Source organism: Ischnura elegans, chromosome 7 (genome assembly GCF_921293095.1).
Source record: "Ischnura elegans chromosome 7, ioIscEleg1.1, whole genome shotgun sequence".
Taxonomy (NCBI): domain Eukaryota; kingdom Metazoa; phylum Arthropoda; class Insecta; order Odonata; family Coenagrionidae; genus Ischnura; species Ischnura elegans.
Genome location: NC_060252.1, coordinates 37,119,124 through 37,134,860, shown reverse-complemented (window position 1 = coordinate 37,134,860; position 15,737 = coordinate 37,119,124). Strand labels below are relative to the sequence as shown.

The window sequence follows — 15,737 nt, the reverse complement described above, 5'->3', positions numbered from 1 at the left end:
CCAATTGGTTTGTACATTATCTTTACCTGCCTCTTCACCATGTGAAAGGGCAACCAAAGAAAGTTGGGAGCCAAGTTCATAAGATTAAATGGATGACATTTTAAGCCAACATTCATGTAAGAGATTAACAGAAGAGAGCTTAAAATCACACAAAAAAGTAAATTTTTTTTTAATGCGAGAGAAAATTTACAACATATTGTCCTTATTCTACAACCCCATTACCATTTTCGCTTTACTTTGAGGGGCTCTTTAAACTTGAGACAAATTGTAGTTATTGGTGATGTAAGTGTGCCCTCTTTGACTTCCTTCTTTCTTTGAGGACATCCTTATATAATGAAGGTTACTTGGGTGCTCCAATTAATGACTAATTGTCCATGTTCAGAGGTGAATTTCATCTTTCGATTATGAATTTATTCAGCTGTAACGATCGAAAGAAGTGAACCTTGTACTGCAATTCACATGACATCCAAGGGAAGTCATCAGTTACTTGTGAATTGCAGTTTTCCTCTTGAAAAAACTCATGAGAATATCGACAAAACAAAAAAATCATGTAACTGGGGGACAGGCAACATTGCATTTGGAATGAGAATAGGCCCCCATGAGGAGATCTTGAGGAGCCTAAGTTATTTCCATGTGACTATGAATTATAATTTAGCTTCGGCATATTGCATTCCATACTTAATACAAAATTCATTATTGGGACGAAAATTTATCAATACCAGTTTTTCTTAATAACACAAATACAATTAAGGCTTTCAAAGGAGTAATATTTGGTAGCTGCTTCAATTTTTATCAGATAGGGAACGTAAGAGGAAAGAAGTAGCCTCATTCCCTAACTACAATGAAGAATGCATTTCTCAAAGTTAAAATTTCCCAGTCATCTGCATTAACTGCTGGAATTATTGAGGAATATTGCTCAAACAAATGCATGATTGAAAGAAGAGAAATGTATTGTACACGTCTAGAAACTATGCTGACAGTATTGTGCAGCAAAAGCTTTGACAAACCTTTGAAATGTGATTGAAATCCTACCAACAATATCAACTATCCAAATGAGTCTCAATTGCAGGTACAGAATTACAATCTGATAATAAGGAAACTATTCAATTAACGTGAGGTATTTTAATGTCATAATTACAGATGGCCACCACTTAAATTATCACAAAATTTTTATGAGCATGGTAACATAATTGACTATGATTGATGAATGTATAAATGAATTGAGATTCAAACGAAGTTAAGACAAACATAAAATAGCTCAAGAAGCATTTCTTTGAAAGAAAATGACGTCGTCTGCAACAACAGCAGTAGTTGTACGAGTAGCTCCACTTTCGTCCTTAACCTCACCGTATGTCAATCTACCAGACACGTATACTCTCTGACCTTTCGACAGGTACTGGTACACACTTTCACGTAATGCTGGTTTGAATACGACCACCCGATGCCATTCGGTTTTCTGCATTAAATCACCTGGAAAAAGTCAGCAAAAAATAATTGATGGTCTACACTTAAAGGTTCGAACGGGCATTTGACATTGCTCTAGATTTTATTATTACCTGTATCATATTTATAATTCTGATGAGTGGCAAGGGAAAATATAACGACGGGATGCTGCTCTGTCCCTCTTTTTTGTGGATCAGCGCCCACACGTCCCAGAAGTGTTACTTGATTAATTGCTGAATACCAACAAGAAACACAGCAATTTGTTAAAAACGGATATTCAAGAGCTCTGATTACTAACAATTTTGTTTTGCTTACTTTTCTCCACCTTGGTGCTGTCATTATGGTCTGAAAAGAACGCTACTGGAAACCGAATTATTCCAGGACGGATTAAGGTCCTAACCTACAGAAAGGAAATACAAACGAAGAGAATTAAAATTTTGAACGTAGAAATTGAGATCGACAGCAGAAATGCCGGCTTACTGCCGGGAGCAAAAAAATGAAGCTTTCATTCATCCACGATAATACTAGCTTGACAAGGGTACAGGCTGAATAACAACCCAAAGAAATGTTTAGATTGACGTTAGTCATCACTCGGAATCATAAACATGCTAACATAGCAGAGAATTAATTATAAAATCATTTTTCCCTCGCATTAACGCTTCCTTGCTTTCGACTGTCAACACAGCAAGTCATTTGCTTCTAACAGGTAGATTAGCTTTCACATTGATATTATTGATCACATGAATGGAAATAAAAGTAACTATTTCATCCATCAATTACTGACCTTGGATGTTATCATGTTGGATTACTAGCTATAATATAGAGACCACGAGTTACAAAAAAGCTGCACTATTCCTTCACGCACACCACCCTGTTCTTACTACGCTGACGTCATTTGTCGGCATATCGTGATTGGGCCCACTGGGTTTATAGTAGGGGAAAACATGGAGGACACGTAGAAGGCCGTCGTCTGCAACTGTAGTAGTACTTTTCTCAAAATGGTTTCGATTATTAAGAATAAGCTGCTAAAACATTTATCACGGTTAGTAGTTAATCTATTTGCTATTCTTACAGTGATTTGATGATGAAGCTGGAAGCCATATCACGAAAGAGCATTTTTTGTGGTGTAATGCATGCTCTGTTGTCTTTTGATTATTTCACCAAGAAACTTGGCTAAGAATATTCAGAAGAAGAAATTTCCCATGAAACATAAATATTTAACTCATTTTCTCTTACCTCGTAGGTTTACCAAAAATTTGTCTGCCGATAGAATTAATCTCAGCACATTCAAAGGAGAAGGTGACTTAACAGAATTACAATTAGACGAAAATGTTCTTACGGATTTACTCGAGTTGCCGTCGTGGCTTAGGTTAACTCGAGCTTGGTGCAATAAAGTTTCATTTCGCATTCAGTTGACAAAGCTTAAGAGTGTTCCCATTGTGTTGGTGAGTTGTAACTATTATGTAATTTGATATCCTAAGATGTTTTTCATCTTTGCTGGATAACTTTATGCCATAATTGTATAATATGCCTCGTATATTATTTTCAGACGTTAGATGAAGTCCATATATCAGTCGAAACATGTGAGGACCTGAGACCTTTATCTGCCAGTTATGGAATGCCTCCTGATGGGTCATCCCCCACCAAGTACAGTTTTATTGACAAAGTAATTGATGGGATGACTGTTTATGTGAATGCTGTGTTCGTCAATTTTCGGAGTCCTGCATTTGTGGCATCTGTTCAGGTACTATTTATGTTTTGATTATTCTTCAATATGTTCTACAACTGGTATGACACTCGCCTATGATTTATATATTATTTCAATCTTAGGTCATCTTTCCGCTCCAATTCTTTTAAAAATTTTGTCAATTGTCTATCCATGTGATTGTGAAATGTTTGAGTCGTGTCATGACGGCTTTTTACTTCTATCGTTTCTGATGTATTATAAAGTTAGTGTTTCAATGGCCATTTAATTGGCAATATACACGTATACTCTGTTTGTCTTTATGAGCAAGAAGACTGCGATGATGCTTGATTGGGTTTTTAAGAGATTGAGTTACTGCATTTTAACTAATAAGCTTACTACACGAATATCTACTCCACCTTGAAGGCATCTTAGCAGTTTCTCCTCATTTAACCTTGTGATTATCATCATCATCACGAGTCAACACTAGTTAGATTGGTCTGATGCAGCTCTCTATTCCAGGGTCTTACCTGCTAGCCTTATCATAGTAATATATTTCTTCTCTTTTACTTCCTTAATAACCTGTCCTATGTAACTTATTTGAGGTCATCCCTTGCCCCACCTGTCATTTGACAATTGTCTTCATCAAGCCATCATGATGTGGCCGACTAAATTGTCTTCTTTTTAGGGTTTTTAGAAGACTTCTCTTTTCTCCCACTCGTCTTAGTACTTCCTCCTTAATTACTTGGTTGATCCATTTTGTCTTCATCATTCTTTGCCAGCAGCACATTTGAAATGCTTCCATTTTTGATTTCTCTGCTGCTGTCAATGTCGAAGCTGCACTTGAATGCAGAAATATGCTGTGTATGTAGTGTCTGATGAATTGTTTCCTTACTGCAATGATTTCTGAGTTATAAGTTGATTCTTCTTTTTGTAGAATGTTATCTTTACTCGAGCTGTTCTACTGGGTCTTTCTTTCTTGCTTCGTGCATCATTGGTTTTTCAGCTTCCTAAATAGCACAACTTTTTCATCTCTTCAAGCTTTTGTTGTCTTAATTTAATCTTTGTTCTAGCCTCCTCTCTTTTACGGCATACTAATATATGAAGCCACTGCTGAGTAATAAAACACTTTCTGCTTTGGGGGCTGGTGTAATATAGGGTGAATTGTTTTGCCACTTTTCTAAAGGTCATTTTACGTGGGACACGCAATGGTGGAGAACTGTATTAATTTCTCATTATGGCGTGCTATTGTGCCAATGCACAAATAAAACTAGAACAGGGGCTATGTTTCCCTCTCACTTCCATGCATTCGTTGAGCATGCATGCATTCTTGGAAGAATTCCATTATTGCATGCATTCAAACATTTCACCACTTTACAAAATGCAATTTTGATTGTGTGTTTGTGCACACTTCTGATTATGCAATTATGTGCCCTGTTTAATACAACCTTAAGAGCCAAGCATAATACATTCCAGGAAAATGTGGCCTACCCACATGTGACCCACATATGTTCTTGGTTTATATAGAAAATTAAACTAGATATTTAAGTTTTTTTTTTCAAAGTTTCAAATTTTCTACAAAAAGCTTCAGAATTTTCATTTAATTTTTCCCATCATAATGACCTCATTTTTAAGTAAAGATAGATTAAACATGATGAATCTCTCTTTTAGTTTGTGTGGCAGCAACTTACCATTCTCGTCTTATTCATGCTTTACTTTTCATTACATAACAGGAGATGCACCCCATATCAATAATGATTTGTGCAATGTTGGAGAGCTTTGGACCTCAGCAGCTTCTTCTTTCAACCATTCATTCTAATATTGTTTTGACTAAATGCTTTCTTTGTAGTATGTGTAATTTTCCATTTTTTATAAATGCCATTCCTTCTTTTCTCTGTTCTTTTAAACATTTCTGTATGTGCTATTCTCTTTTCCCAGCTGCCTTTCTCCACCCTATGGGAGCACTAGGATACAAGCTCATACAAGTGACATGAATACTCTCAGTATTATCTCGCAAGCATGCTTAAAACCATTCACAATCATTGTTTCTCCTAGTTATGATGTATGTCTTTGAGTAAAAGACTTCCTTCTTCTTATTTCTCTTTTACATCTACCTTATTTTTTGATTTTATTTGAGGATAAGTATATGGTTTAAAACCTCAATATGCTCCTTACATGTCAATTTCTCATCAATTAGGCGACTTAATAGATACTGTGGCCAATGGAGTTACATTTAAATAGTATGCAACCTGCAACATACAGACTCCTTTCTCTCAGTTGGTTTGATTATTCTCGTAAAAAAAATTTTCTGAGAATTTAATTTCCATAGCCTATGGGCTGCATCATTACTGTTATAATTTTAAACTACCCAACCGTGTAATATTATTTTGCATCAAGGAATTTTTTTATGCGTGTGCCCTAAAAAGGAAATAAATTTCTATTGCAGATGTCCAGAATTGCAGTGTCCTCCAAAACACCTTCTTGGAAGGAATGCCCTAACTTAAATAGGGGCCGAGTGAAAGATCCAGATAGAGGGGAGATCCTCATATTCAAAGAGTTGGAATGGCAAACTGTTAGGATTGAGGCACAGTCAACTAATATTGACAGTAATGTGGATAAAGGCAGTACCCTCAGTCCATTGAGATTGTTGACTAACACTGCTCGGTGTCGGCTTATAATTAAGAAGCGTCTGTGTGATAAAATGGTGAAGAGTTCTCGTCTAGTCCTTATTCTGGATGATCTACTCTGGGTGCTAACTGATGCACAGCTGCGGGCAGCTCTTACTTTCCTACATTCTCTTGCTGATTTGGTTCAAAAAGCTACTGAATTAACACGCAAAGCAAAGGCTGAACGCAAGCTAAAGGTAAGATTCTAGCTGTATGTAACCAGTTTCAAATTAAGACAAATATTATTGGACTGTTGATAAATCAGGATGTCTTGTATGATATACAGTAGGATGTGATGGAAGTTCTTAATGTTGGTTTGAAGAGAGATTGCAATATTTCCTCAGCGTTTATTAAAACACACCGCATTTCATTGTTATAAACAACATTATCAAGTGCATCACATGCCTAAGAGTTCTTCCCAATATATGTATTGGTGCTTCAGGGGAGGGGGGGTAAGATGGAGGATGGGGTTTGAGTGTCGAAAAGTGGAGATATTGAAAGATATGGGAGAAAGGGTGGTTTTTAGGGTCTGGGGGAAGAGTGGGAGGGAGAAAAGTTCTAGGGTGAGAATACCATGCAAGCCTTCACTGTTTTCTTTTGAATTGTGGTTGTTCGGATGGAGTCCTCGTTCCAGATGATCCTCTTCTGGTGGGTGTTGACCCATGTCTTTCTTCTTTGGTGTGAGGGGGGGGGGACATCGTTTACATAAGATTGTGTGTAAAGAGTCGATTGAAAATTAGAAAAAAACCTTTGTATTCCAACAATTTCTTGGGGGCAACGGGGAAGGTTGAAAAGCTAGGGTCCCAACTCACATGTGGTGGAGATAGGGGTCGGCGGGTAATAGTTTTTCATAATTTCCTGGATGAAACTGTTATTATATGTGTGTGTTGGTCCTTGAGATTGTCATAGTAATTTTATTTGGAAATATTAATAGAAAATGGAATAATCTGACTTAATTGCTTGCAAATACTTTCTATCCTCTAGGCATTTGTAGAAAGCTAAAATTTAGATCTCTTTCTAAAATCTCTTTTTAGATGCATTAAAAGTAAATATTAGAAGACTGTTAACAAAATAACAATCTCAACAAATTAATACTTCTTATATCAGCAATGGAAACTGTCAAGCTTATTATTTAATATGGAAGTGTAATTTTTTTTACACAGGGTCACTAGCATTACAGGTTTTTCTCTCTGAAAAAATTCTTAGTGATCAAGGATGTAATGTTCCACATATTTTAAATATTAGCTCCCATGAAATTAGAGTCCCAAATTTAAAATTTAAAACACTTGTCAGACTTTTGATGATGCAAAAACGTTTTGAAATATATATACATATGGGGCTATATCCATCTTTTTAAAATATATTTATGTTTTTAAATTGTTTCAAAACTCAGTGGCACGGGGTCCGACCATCTTAGGGTTTGAAAATGACTAAACAAAATGAAAAGTATGAAGGAGACTTAAGGAAAGGTCCGAAAATGATTTATAGTAAGGTAATGATAACAGTTGGTTCGTTTGTTGCTGAAGAAATGATGTAGAAAGATTATAAACAAGCCTAAGGTTTGCTCATTGTGGAGAATCTCTCTCGGCAGAAACGTTGCTGTCCGCAACCACCCTTTCCAATGCCATATTTTTAGCATTTGGGTAGGCTAGCCGTTGACAAGGCCAGTGAGTCACTGCTCATTTGGTTTTTCGTAGTCATGCTCGGCTGCTCATGTTAGGATAGGACATTCACTTACCACCAGTGTTGAGGCAATATTGGATGGCAAGTCATAGAATGCAGTTGGCATAGTGCGGAGCTTAAGGAGACAGACCTGTGGGGTAAGAGCACAAGGGCAAACTCAGACCTGTGAGATACTGTGCAGCAGCTCGTTAGTATACCTGTGCTAAGGCATAGTATCGTGTGACTTTCAGGTGACCATTGAGTGGATTTACGAAAGGTGAAAGGAGGCAGTCTCCACATCTGCCCCTCTCTTTTGGATCAAATGGCATGGTGTCAAATTTAAGTTATCCAGTGAAAGGAGATGCCTATTTTTTTAGTTTTCATTCGCACGATATCAGTTTGCAAGTAAATAACAGTGTACACCTGTTTTTGGAGTTATTATTGACCCCCATTTATTTTAAAGATGTTTACTTATACACCACTTGGAAGAGATATACCTCATAATTCCAAGCATATACATGGCATACATCGATTTTTTTTACATGGTAATCTTTTGATGCTACCCTGCCAATCTCTCATTACAACATATTCTTACTATATGCAGTACTCACTAAAACAAGCTTCCACTGTATTGCCAATTATTGTTTGTCCTTTAATAGATGCCTGATAGGTCATATGATCATGTAAAGGATGAAAAACTGGTGAGAAAGCATATTTTTTCATGCTCTACATGTGGATATCTGTCTGGTTTCCAACGGTAAAGGAGAAGATTTCACATTCTCATTCTGTTTGGCCCTTTAATGGAAATTTTTAATCTGCTTGGCAAAGTTCTTGTAGAGCATGAATATTCTCAAGAGCCATTATGAATCATCTTGCCCTAGAACTGTAATTGATGATTTAATGAAGTACTCTTTGAGAATGTCTGCTGCATCATTGATTCTAAATAAATTAGATCATGCTAGATTTCCTGCTATACCTAGTGAAGTAATTGATGGACCAAAATAGGTATATCTTTAAGAAAATCGCGGAGGATCAATACATACGTAATTATCCAATCCCTCGCGATTGTTATACATAAATCTAATTTTTCATGCGGAACTAAGCTGCATTTGGAGAAGAATTTAATTTGAGTTCCTTTTTTAAAAAGTTCTTATATTTAATTGTGGTTTTTGGAGTTAAAGTATTTATCTCCTGCTGCATTGCATACTGCAAATTTGATTGCTTTCATTTGTGAAAATTCACAATTCTCCAGAAAGGATGCTGAAAAATGAAACAGTATACATAATGTTTCTGTTTCACTGCTGCTGAATTTAGACAATCGGTTTAGTGATAGTGTATTTAAATTAATTATAATTTATTAATTTTTAGGATCTCCCTGAGCATGTGGCACAAGTTTCACAATCTCAGCGGCCCAAAGAACATAAAACCAATCCTATATCTATAATGTTCGATAAGCATGATGTAATAGAAACATCATATCACTTCCTATCAGAAAGAATTGATCTTCACCTCGTGGATGACCCTGGTGGTAAGTTAGCTTCTAAAAAATTCTGTATTTAACGTAATGTCCAAAAACCATTTATACTAGTACTACATGTATATCTTCTCTTGCATGCCCTTTTTCTGGTTCTATGTCATCAAACTTTTTTATGAAATGCCCAGTTTCCATTATTATTCTTATTTTCATTTTCTGAATAGATGGGTGTTCAAAATGATATTCCATTGCATGTGAGACCTACAAAGTGCATCTCCTCTAGTAATGTATGTGATGGTGTAAGGAGTTAAAAATTTGATAAAATCTGGCTGAATTCATGCATTTATATGTGGTTGATCCTATTGATAAGAGATTTGACTCATAACTATGTATTTTAAGATGGGATAGAGCAGTGATTCGAAGATTTTAGCCATCACTAGTACTTTTGCATGTGGCTGTTGTTTTGCCTCAGTAACACATTAATTAAACTGGCTGGGGCAGACCTTAGATGCATGGAATTACAAAATTGAAGAATGGAACAGGAAATCAAAATAGGGGAAGCAAGTGGCAAGGCAAGAGTGCAGTTAAATGAACGGTACCTGGAAAATATGCAATTAAAACTATAGTTAGGTCTGTGTCAGCCTGAAAATATCATCTGCTTGTTTTTATGCAAATTCATAGTAAAGGAAAAACAGTCCTGTCTTTATCTCTCATTAGGTTTTCACAAGTAAAGCGTATGAAAGGTTTCTATGTCTTCACTCTCAGAGCCTCTATCTGAGAGACCATGAAGGGCTTATGGGTAGACAATTGATTGGCTAACTGAATAGGAGAGATAATAATTAGGGATGGTCGGATCAGATACCTCGGATCCAAATATCTGCGGATATTGCCCTTCATCAGATACATCGGATCCAAACTTGCGGAAGACATGGGATCTGGATCCGAAATTTTAAATAATAGCTTCAGTGAAATAAGGGTGGAGAGAGTTCCGATTCTCTCTTCGAATGTGCCGTCGCATGCGATTCTTGTCCTACTCATGAACCGTTTTGTTTGAAAGTTCTCGCTGAGGTTACGCAGGAGAATTTCAGCCATGGAAAATAAAAAAGGCAAAATACGACTGGCACGTAGTGTGATTCTTCCCAAGAGATTGAGCAATCATCGGGGGAATCTCAGCGTCAGGAATTTGAAAATGGATTTGGATCCGAAAATATCCAATCCAAAAGATCTGGCTCCGAAAATCAAGGATCCAATCGGAATCTGGATCCGAAAAAAATCCTGGATCCATCCATCCCTACTAATAACTAATTGCTGATTCCCTATTGTAAAGGCCTTAGATTAGATGTTTACGGGGAGGTGAGAATAAATTAAAAAAATAAAAATGCTGGGAATAGAAAACAAAAATTCACATGTAAATGTTACCTGTAACTATTTTTGCGTTGCAATGGGCACCAACTTACAGTGTCAGAACTTACATGCCTGAAGAAGTGTGTTGTTCGACTACCATAATAAGTTCTTCCGAATCTGAGAAAAATTTAAGGATTCTTTCAGTCTTCTGTGATGATGGAGGTAAGTTGGATTTGGGACTGAGGGATAGATCTCCCATACTGATTCTGAGAGTCATTAGTCCAATTTACATTGTATTGTAACAAATGAAGGTATTTTGTTGACCATTGGCACCAAAAATGTTATTTGCTCAATTAATATCCCACGAGTGGAAATTAGTGTGCTCTCATCACTTACATCTGTGGGGAATGTTTTCCAGCTGGTAAGTATTCAACACCCAGACACGTTACGAGCACCTTACATTGTGATTATCATTTCCTCCATCATCCCCAAAATGGTGCACTATAAGCAAGGCTTCCTACACAGAAATACCCAAGTGGTAGGCAGTCCACTTCTTTAAGATCCAGAGATTTTGGTTTCAATGGTCCAAATTTAGGCTTGCGTCTATCTTCAAAGATCAATTCTTGTCCTTGAATATTCTACTCTGGTGGTATGTGATGGTATTATGTATTCCATCTTCCCTCCAATATATGGAGCTGAGGGGGGATAAAATTTTCAGACAATCCAAAATCTGGTAGTATGTAATGCAGTTAAGCCTCTCTAGTGAAGTTTGAAAGAGGTCATTGGAAAAATCTTCTCTACATACCTATTGGTTAAAAAAATTGAGTAACACTATCTGAATGAATCACCCTTCACATACTGCAATGCGCCATCAACCTCTGAAAGTCTGCTAGCAATGTGGGCATAGACAGTGATGTTGCCATTTTGTAAAGGGCTGATTTGGTTTTGAAACAAATGAACTGGCAGAAATAGTATTTCTAGTGCACTACATTCCTCCTATTACAGGACTTGTATCTAAAAGGAACACATACTCTATCCTGACCAGGGAAAACGATTGGTGATGCAAAATCTGTACTGAAATTAAATGTGGCATAATAAGCAGAAGCTACTATTTTGTACCGTGGGCAGACAGCTGTAGCAATGTTTTCCAACAATGTTAGGTTACCCTATTGAGGCTTGTTCTACTGATCCAAGACTTTATTCCCTACACTTTAAGAGTTCTTGGAGATAGGAAAAAGGAACGAAGTGTCAAACAGTGGTCGGAAAGGCTGATCTGACTGGCAAAAAATATCTCTAGAGAGTGCTTTTGCCTGCAACTGAGCCAAACTTTAATACATAGTATCTTAGGAGGATAGCCATCTGCATTTTAAGTTTTTTCTTTAATTTCATACCCTAAGGGTGATGGGGTTGTTGCAGGCACTCAGAATCAATCTTGTTAATCAATTTTGTGTCATGGAAAAGGATTTAAATTTATCTGATACACCTTAGAATTTATTCCAATGCTATGTACTTGTACTGTAATTATGTGTAACTGTAGATTTCATGGTTATTGCTGCCATGTAAAGTTATCAAGATATGTTATGCATACATGAGCTACCACAAGGAGAATGGGATTTGATGATCCTTAAGTCAGGAAGACCACCTTTTAGAGGAGATGGCTGAGAGATATTCCTTAGATGTGCTCAGATACAATTGAGTAAATGAGTTAAAACTTTGCCGTACATCCATAAAAATGAACATTGTTCTGTACGCTCTGCGGAAGTGTCTACTCCCTAAAATGATTGACAAAATCCACAATATGGTTTTAAGTGTTAGGCGAATCAAATTGCGTGATATAGGTAAGCCCACAGGCATATCGCAATGCACAATTTCTTTAATTTGCACGAAAATTTGGGTGTAAAAAATATGTATTGACAAAACCACTGCCGTGTTTTCTCACAGAGAATAAACACAATTCTGTGGTCAACTCAAAGGCTGTTTTGACATTTTTCCTTCGCAATCCTGAGGATTTTTTGCATCAATTCATAATTTTTGATGAAATATGGATTCATCACTACACTACAGAGACAAAATGACAGGTAAAACAATGGAATTTTGAAAATGAATGGGCCCCGAAGTAGGCGAAGATGTTGAAATGGGCCGGTCAAGTCAAGGGAACAATATTTGGGAATTTATGCTGAATTATTTACATTAATTGATTGGAAAAGGGAAAAATCGATAACAGAAGAGTACTATGCATCGTTATTGGACCAGTTGATGTTAGAAATCAAGAAATGCACCCTCGTTTGAAGCAGAAAAATTTCTCTCTTCAACAAGACAATGTACGGCTGCACACCTGTTCAGAGTTAATAGCCAAAATCACAGAATTCAAGTTTCAATTATTACAAAATTCACCGTATTCATCAGATTTGGCCTAAGGTGACCATTTATGATTTCAGAAGTTGAAGAAATGGCTTTTCGGGCAAAGGTTTATGTATAAGGAGGTCATCGCTCAAACCAATGCCTAAATTGAGGAGATTCCAAAATTCCACTTTTTGGATGGCTTAAAATGCTTGGAAAAATGCTTACAAAAATTTTTATGGCTGAAAGAAGACTATAATGAAAAATAAAAAAATTAGCCCATTATAATTTGTTTTTATTCCTTTTTCTATAGACTTATTGAATGACCCTCGTATCATCCAATTACATGAACAACCCTCACCTTGGGGCAAAAAGATTTAAAATTAAGTCCGTCCCCGCTTGAACAACAAGTGATAAGAATTATTGAGTTGTGGTATGATGCACTTTTTCATTTTATAATATTTAATTTGGTAAATACATAACTTTAGCTCTAGCCTGGGTATATTTTCAATAGGGTGGTTTCCTATTATTTTTTTATTGCCTTAATCGAAAGATTATTACTCCTGGAGTACGTATTTCACGCTTTTAGATTTTCAAATGACGATATCTATTTTTCGCGATTAAATGAAAAGTGAAAATTTTCAAGTGCGCGAAAACGCGACGCGCAAGTAAGAATGATGGGAAAAAAGTCCGTGTGACGCATTTCTGGTTCCCCCTCCCGCCTTGTGAGGTGACCTTGGAGAGGCTCTGAGCGCTGATACGACGCAGGATGCTAGCGGGTAGCTGAGAGCCATGCTATCTGGTAGCGCTTGGCTTAAAAAAGGTTTATTAATACCTTATCAAACGAAGAAAACTTTCCGACCTTAGCCAGTTTTAATAGGTTATTATTAAGACATGTTCCCCTGAGCTCTGTGCCTCTTGCATGCATTGGTAACCTCTGACGATGTATAACTCCTATCCTCTCGTGTAGAAACTAGGTCCCTGTGATATCATGTGGAGTGGCATCGCATGGGCGCCAATCTGGCCTTTTTCAAATGAGGATAAAATTTGGCCCTTGCCATTCGTCTAAACCGGTATTTCTAAAACCAAATAATTTGTGTATTATGAATACACTAATGGTGGGTAACGAATCGCAATCAATGCCTTTCGTTTTCTTAGATGAAGGAAACTACCCTATTGAATAAATGACTGGCCTGTGCTTATTAAGTTTTTCAAATTGGTTCTGTGGTCACCTTTTACTCTGCTGTCATCCTAAAGGAGGAAGTTGAAAGGATAAAGCTTGCTTTCACCTTAGAGATATTTGTCATGTAGTTTGGAAGTCATCTTTGTTTAGATCTAGTCTTTAAGATGATGGTTTTTGGATACAATGAATGTTGACCTAACTTAAGAGTTCAAATTGATACTCACACAGGTTAAGTTGGTAGATGAACAGTTTTCATTGATCAAGTAATTTCTTCTTTGCAGGACGATCGAGCCATCCAGACCTGAGAGATGGTGGTGCTCTGCAGATTGAGTTGCGTCATTTCCTTGTAGACTTTTATCCATACCACCTAGCTCGTAGTGAACGCAAGCATTGGGTTAAGTATCGGGAGGGAGTTCACACCCAGTGGCTTGAACAGTCAATGTCTTCATTTCGCACAACTTTTCTAGATCTAGTGGATGTTGGTGTTAGTACTAGTTCATCTCAGTTGCCATCGCCTTGGAATAATCCACGAGGGAAAGTGGAGGAGGAAGGGCGGGAGAGAAGTGATAAAGGAAGTCAAGGGCGACCACCGTCTCAAGGGACAAGTGCCTCATCAGAACATAGCCTGGTGAGTAGAATTACTAACAGTAGACATCTTTCCTTTGTTGCTTACAGCTGCCATCTTGTTAATGTGAATTTAAACTTATCATTCATTGAGTATCTTTAAATTCCTATCTGGGCGCTCTTTTTCTTAAGATGATATTCATTTTTTGATGAGCCGTATTAAGAACTATGTTGTGGCCTAGTGGTGTTCAGTAATTTTGACTGGTGAAGCTTTTGAGACACCATTCTCAAATTCTCACTTATGATTGAAGTAAGAATTATTATTTATCTTGGATTTATGATTTGTTTGTAGCATTAGTAAATGATGATCTGTTAGAGAGCTTGTATAAAATATGTTCGTTATAATGGGTTTCGAAGATCACTTTTTATATCGAGAAGTCGTTAAAGATGATGAATATTTAAAATAATTGCTATTTTCTATTTATTATGGCATGAAAAGTAGAAAATTTGTTTTACATTTTTCTTAGTCTATATGGAAATGCAACAATATTTTAATTTAATTTGAGAAATAACTAGGTTACAATTGTAAATAAAGCCATTGTATAGCAAAAATTGCCTCATTAGTTGAAAGGGTGCAAAAGGACATATTTTGATTTATTTGTAAAATGATATTGATATATAAATGATATCCATCAGAAAATACTGCCAAATCACATTTTTTAAAATTATCAACTGCTTAATTAATGAGCATTAATATGTAATCCTGGCAACTAGCGATGAGTTCTCAGGCATGTAGCTGTGAAAAATATCGACCAAAAAAATGACTCAACCACACAGAGTGTCTATAGATCGACCAAATTCATGGGAATGGACCACTTTTCATCATATTCTCAACCTTCATGATTGGAAAATGTTATGATGGATTGCTCCCACTGAGTTGCTATGTTGTGGTTGCATCAGTGGGAAATTAAGCTGCTGTTGTGGTAGCAGCCGTAGTGCTCACTCCCTCTTAATGTGGCCGTCGTCAGGGGTGGAATTCGAAGCTCCTGTTAAACCTGGTTGGTTTTCTGGTTATTTCTCACTCTCGTTTGGACTCATTCTTTCAATCTTGCACATACAGCATGCTCCCGATTATCCGGGTTAATGGTGGGGAGGGGTGGCACGAATAATCGGGAAACATGAATAATCCAAATTTTCTCTTTAATTTCTTGTAATTTTCACCATATACATATAAATCAATCAATCTATTATTATCTACGCGCCCTATATGCTATTTTAGATTGCTTCCCGGAATCATTTGCAGATTTTTTTCCCGTCTGCAATATTTTTTGCAGCGTTAATGTGATTGTACTCGTATTCTTAGTGTTCCGTGTAATA

The 15,737-nt window shown here is 36.7% G+C and overlaps 2 protein-coding genes across 11 annotated transcripts in view; one reads left to right on the top strand and one right to left on the bottom strand.

Annotated features, from left to right (window-relative positions):
• Positions 1-1,107: 1,107 nt before the first annotated feature.
• Positions 1,108-2,353, bottom strand: LOC124161878 (single-stranded DNA-binding protein, mitochondrial). The gene is made up of 4 exons (XM_046538127.1): positions 2,228-2,353; positions 1,759-1,843; positions 1,557-1,676; positions 1,108-1,470 (listed from the first exon to the last, which is right to left on the bottom strand). Exons 1-4 carry the CDS (start codon positions 2,240-2,242, stop codon positions 1,259-1,261), a joined length of 432 nt encoding a protein of 143 aa, XP_046394083.1. The 5' UTR covers positions 2,243-2,353; the 3' UTR covers positions 1,108-1,258.
• A 3-nt stretch (positions 2,354-2,356) lies between these two features.
• The window catches only part of LOC124161877 (UHRF1-binding protein 1-like), a 61,654-nt gene continuing 48,273 nt past the window's right edge, over positions 2,357-15,737 (top strand). For all 10 annotated transcript variants that reach the window (XM_046538126.1, XM_046538120.1, XM_046538125.1 and 7 more), the window contains exons 1-6: positions 2,357-2,485; positions 2,687-2,888; positions 2,993-3,187; positions 5,574-5,990; positions 8,824-8,983; positions 14,078-14,424. In XM_046538126.1, the coding sequence (XP_046394082.1) occupies positions 2,442-2,485; positions 2,687-2,888; positions 2,993-3,187; positions 5,574-5,990; positions 8,824-8,983; positions 14,078-14,424 (1,365 nt within the window). In that variant the 5' untranslated portion in view covers positions 2,357-2,441. The remainder of the gene's footprint in view (positions 2,486-2,686; positions 2,889-2,992; positions 3,188-5,573; positions 5,991-8,823; positions 8,984-14,077; positions 14,425-15,737) is intronic.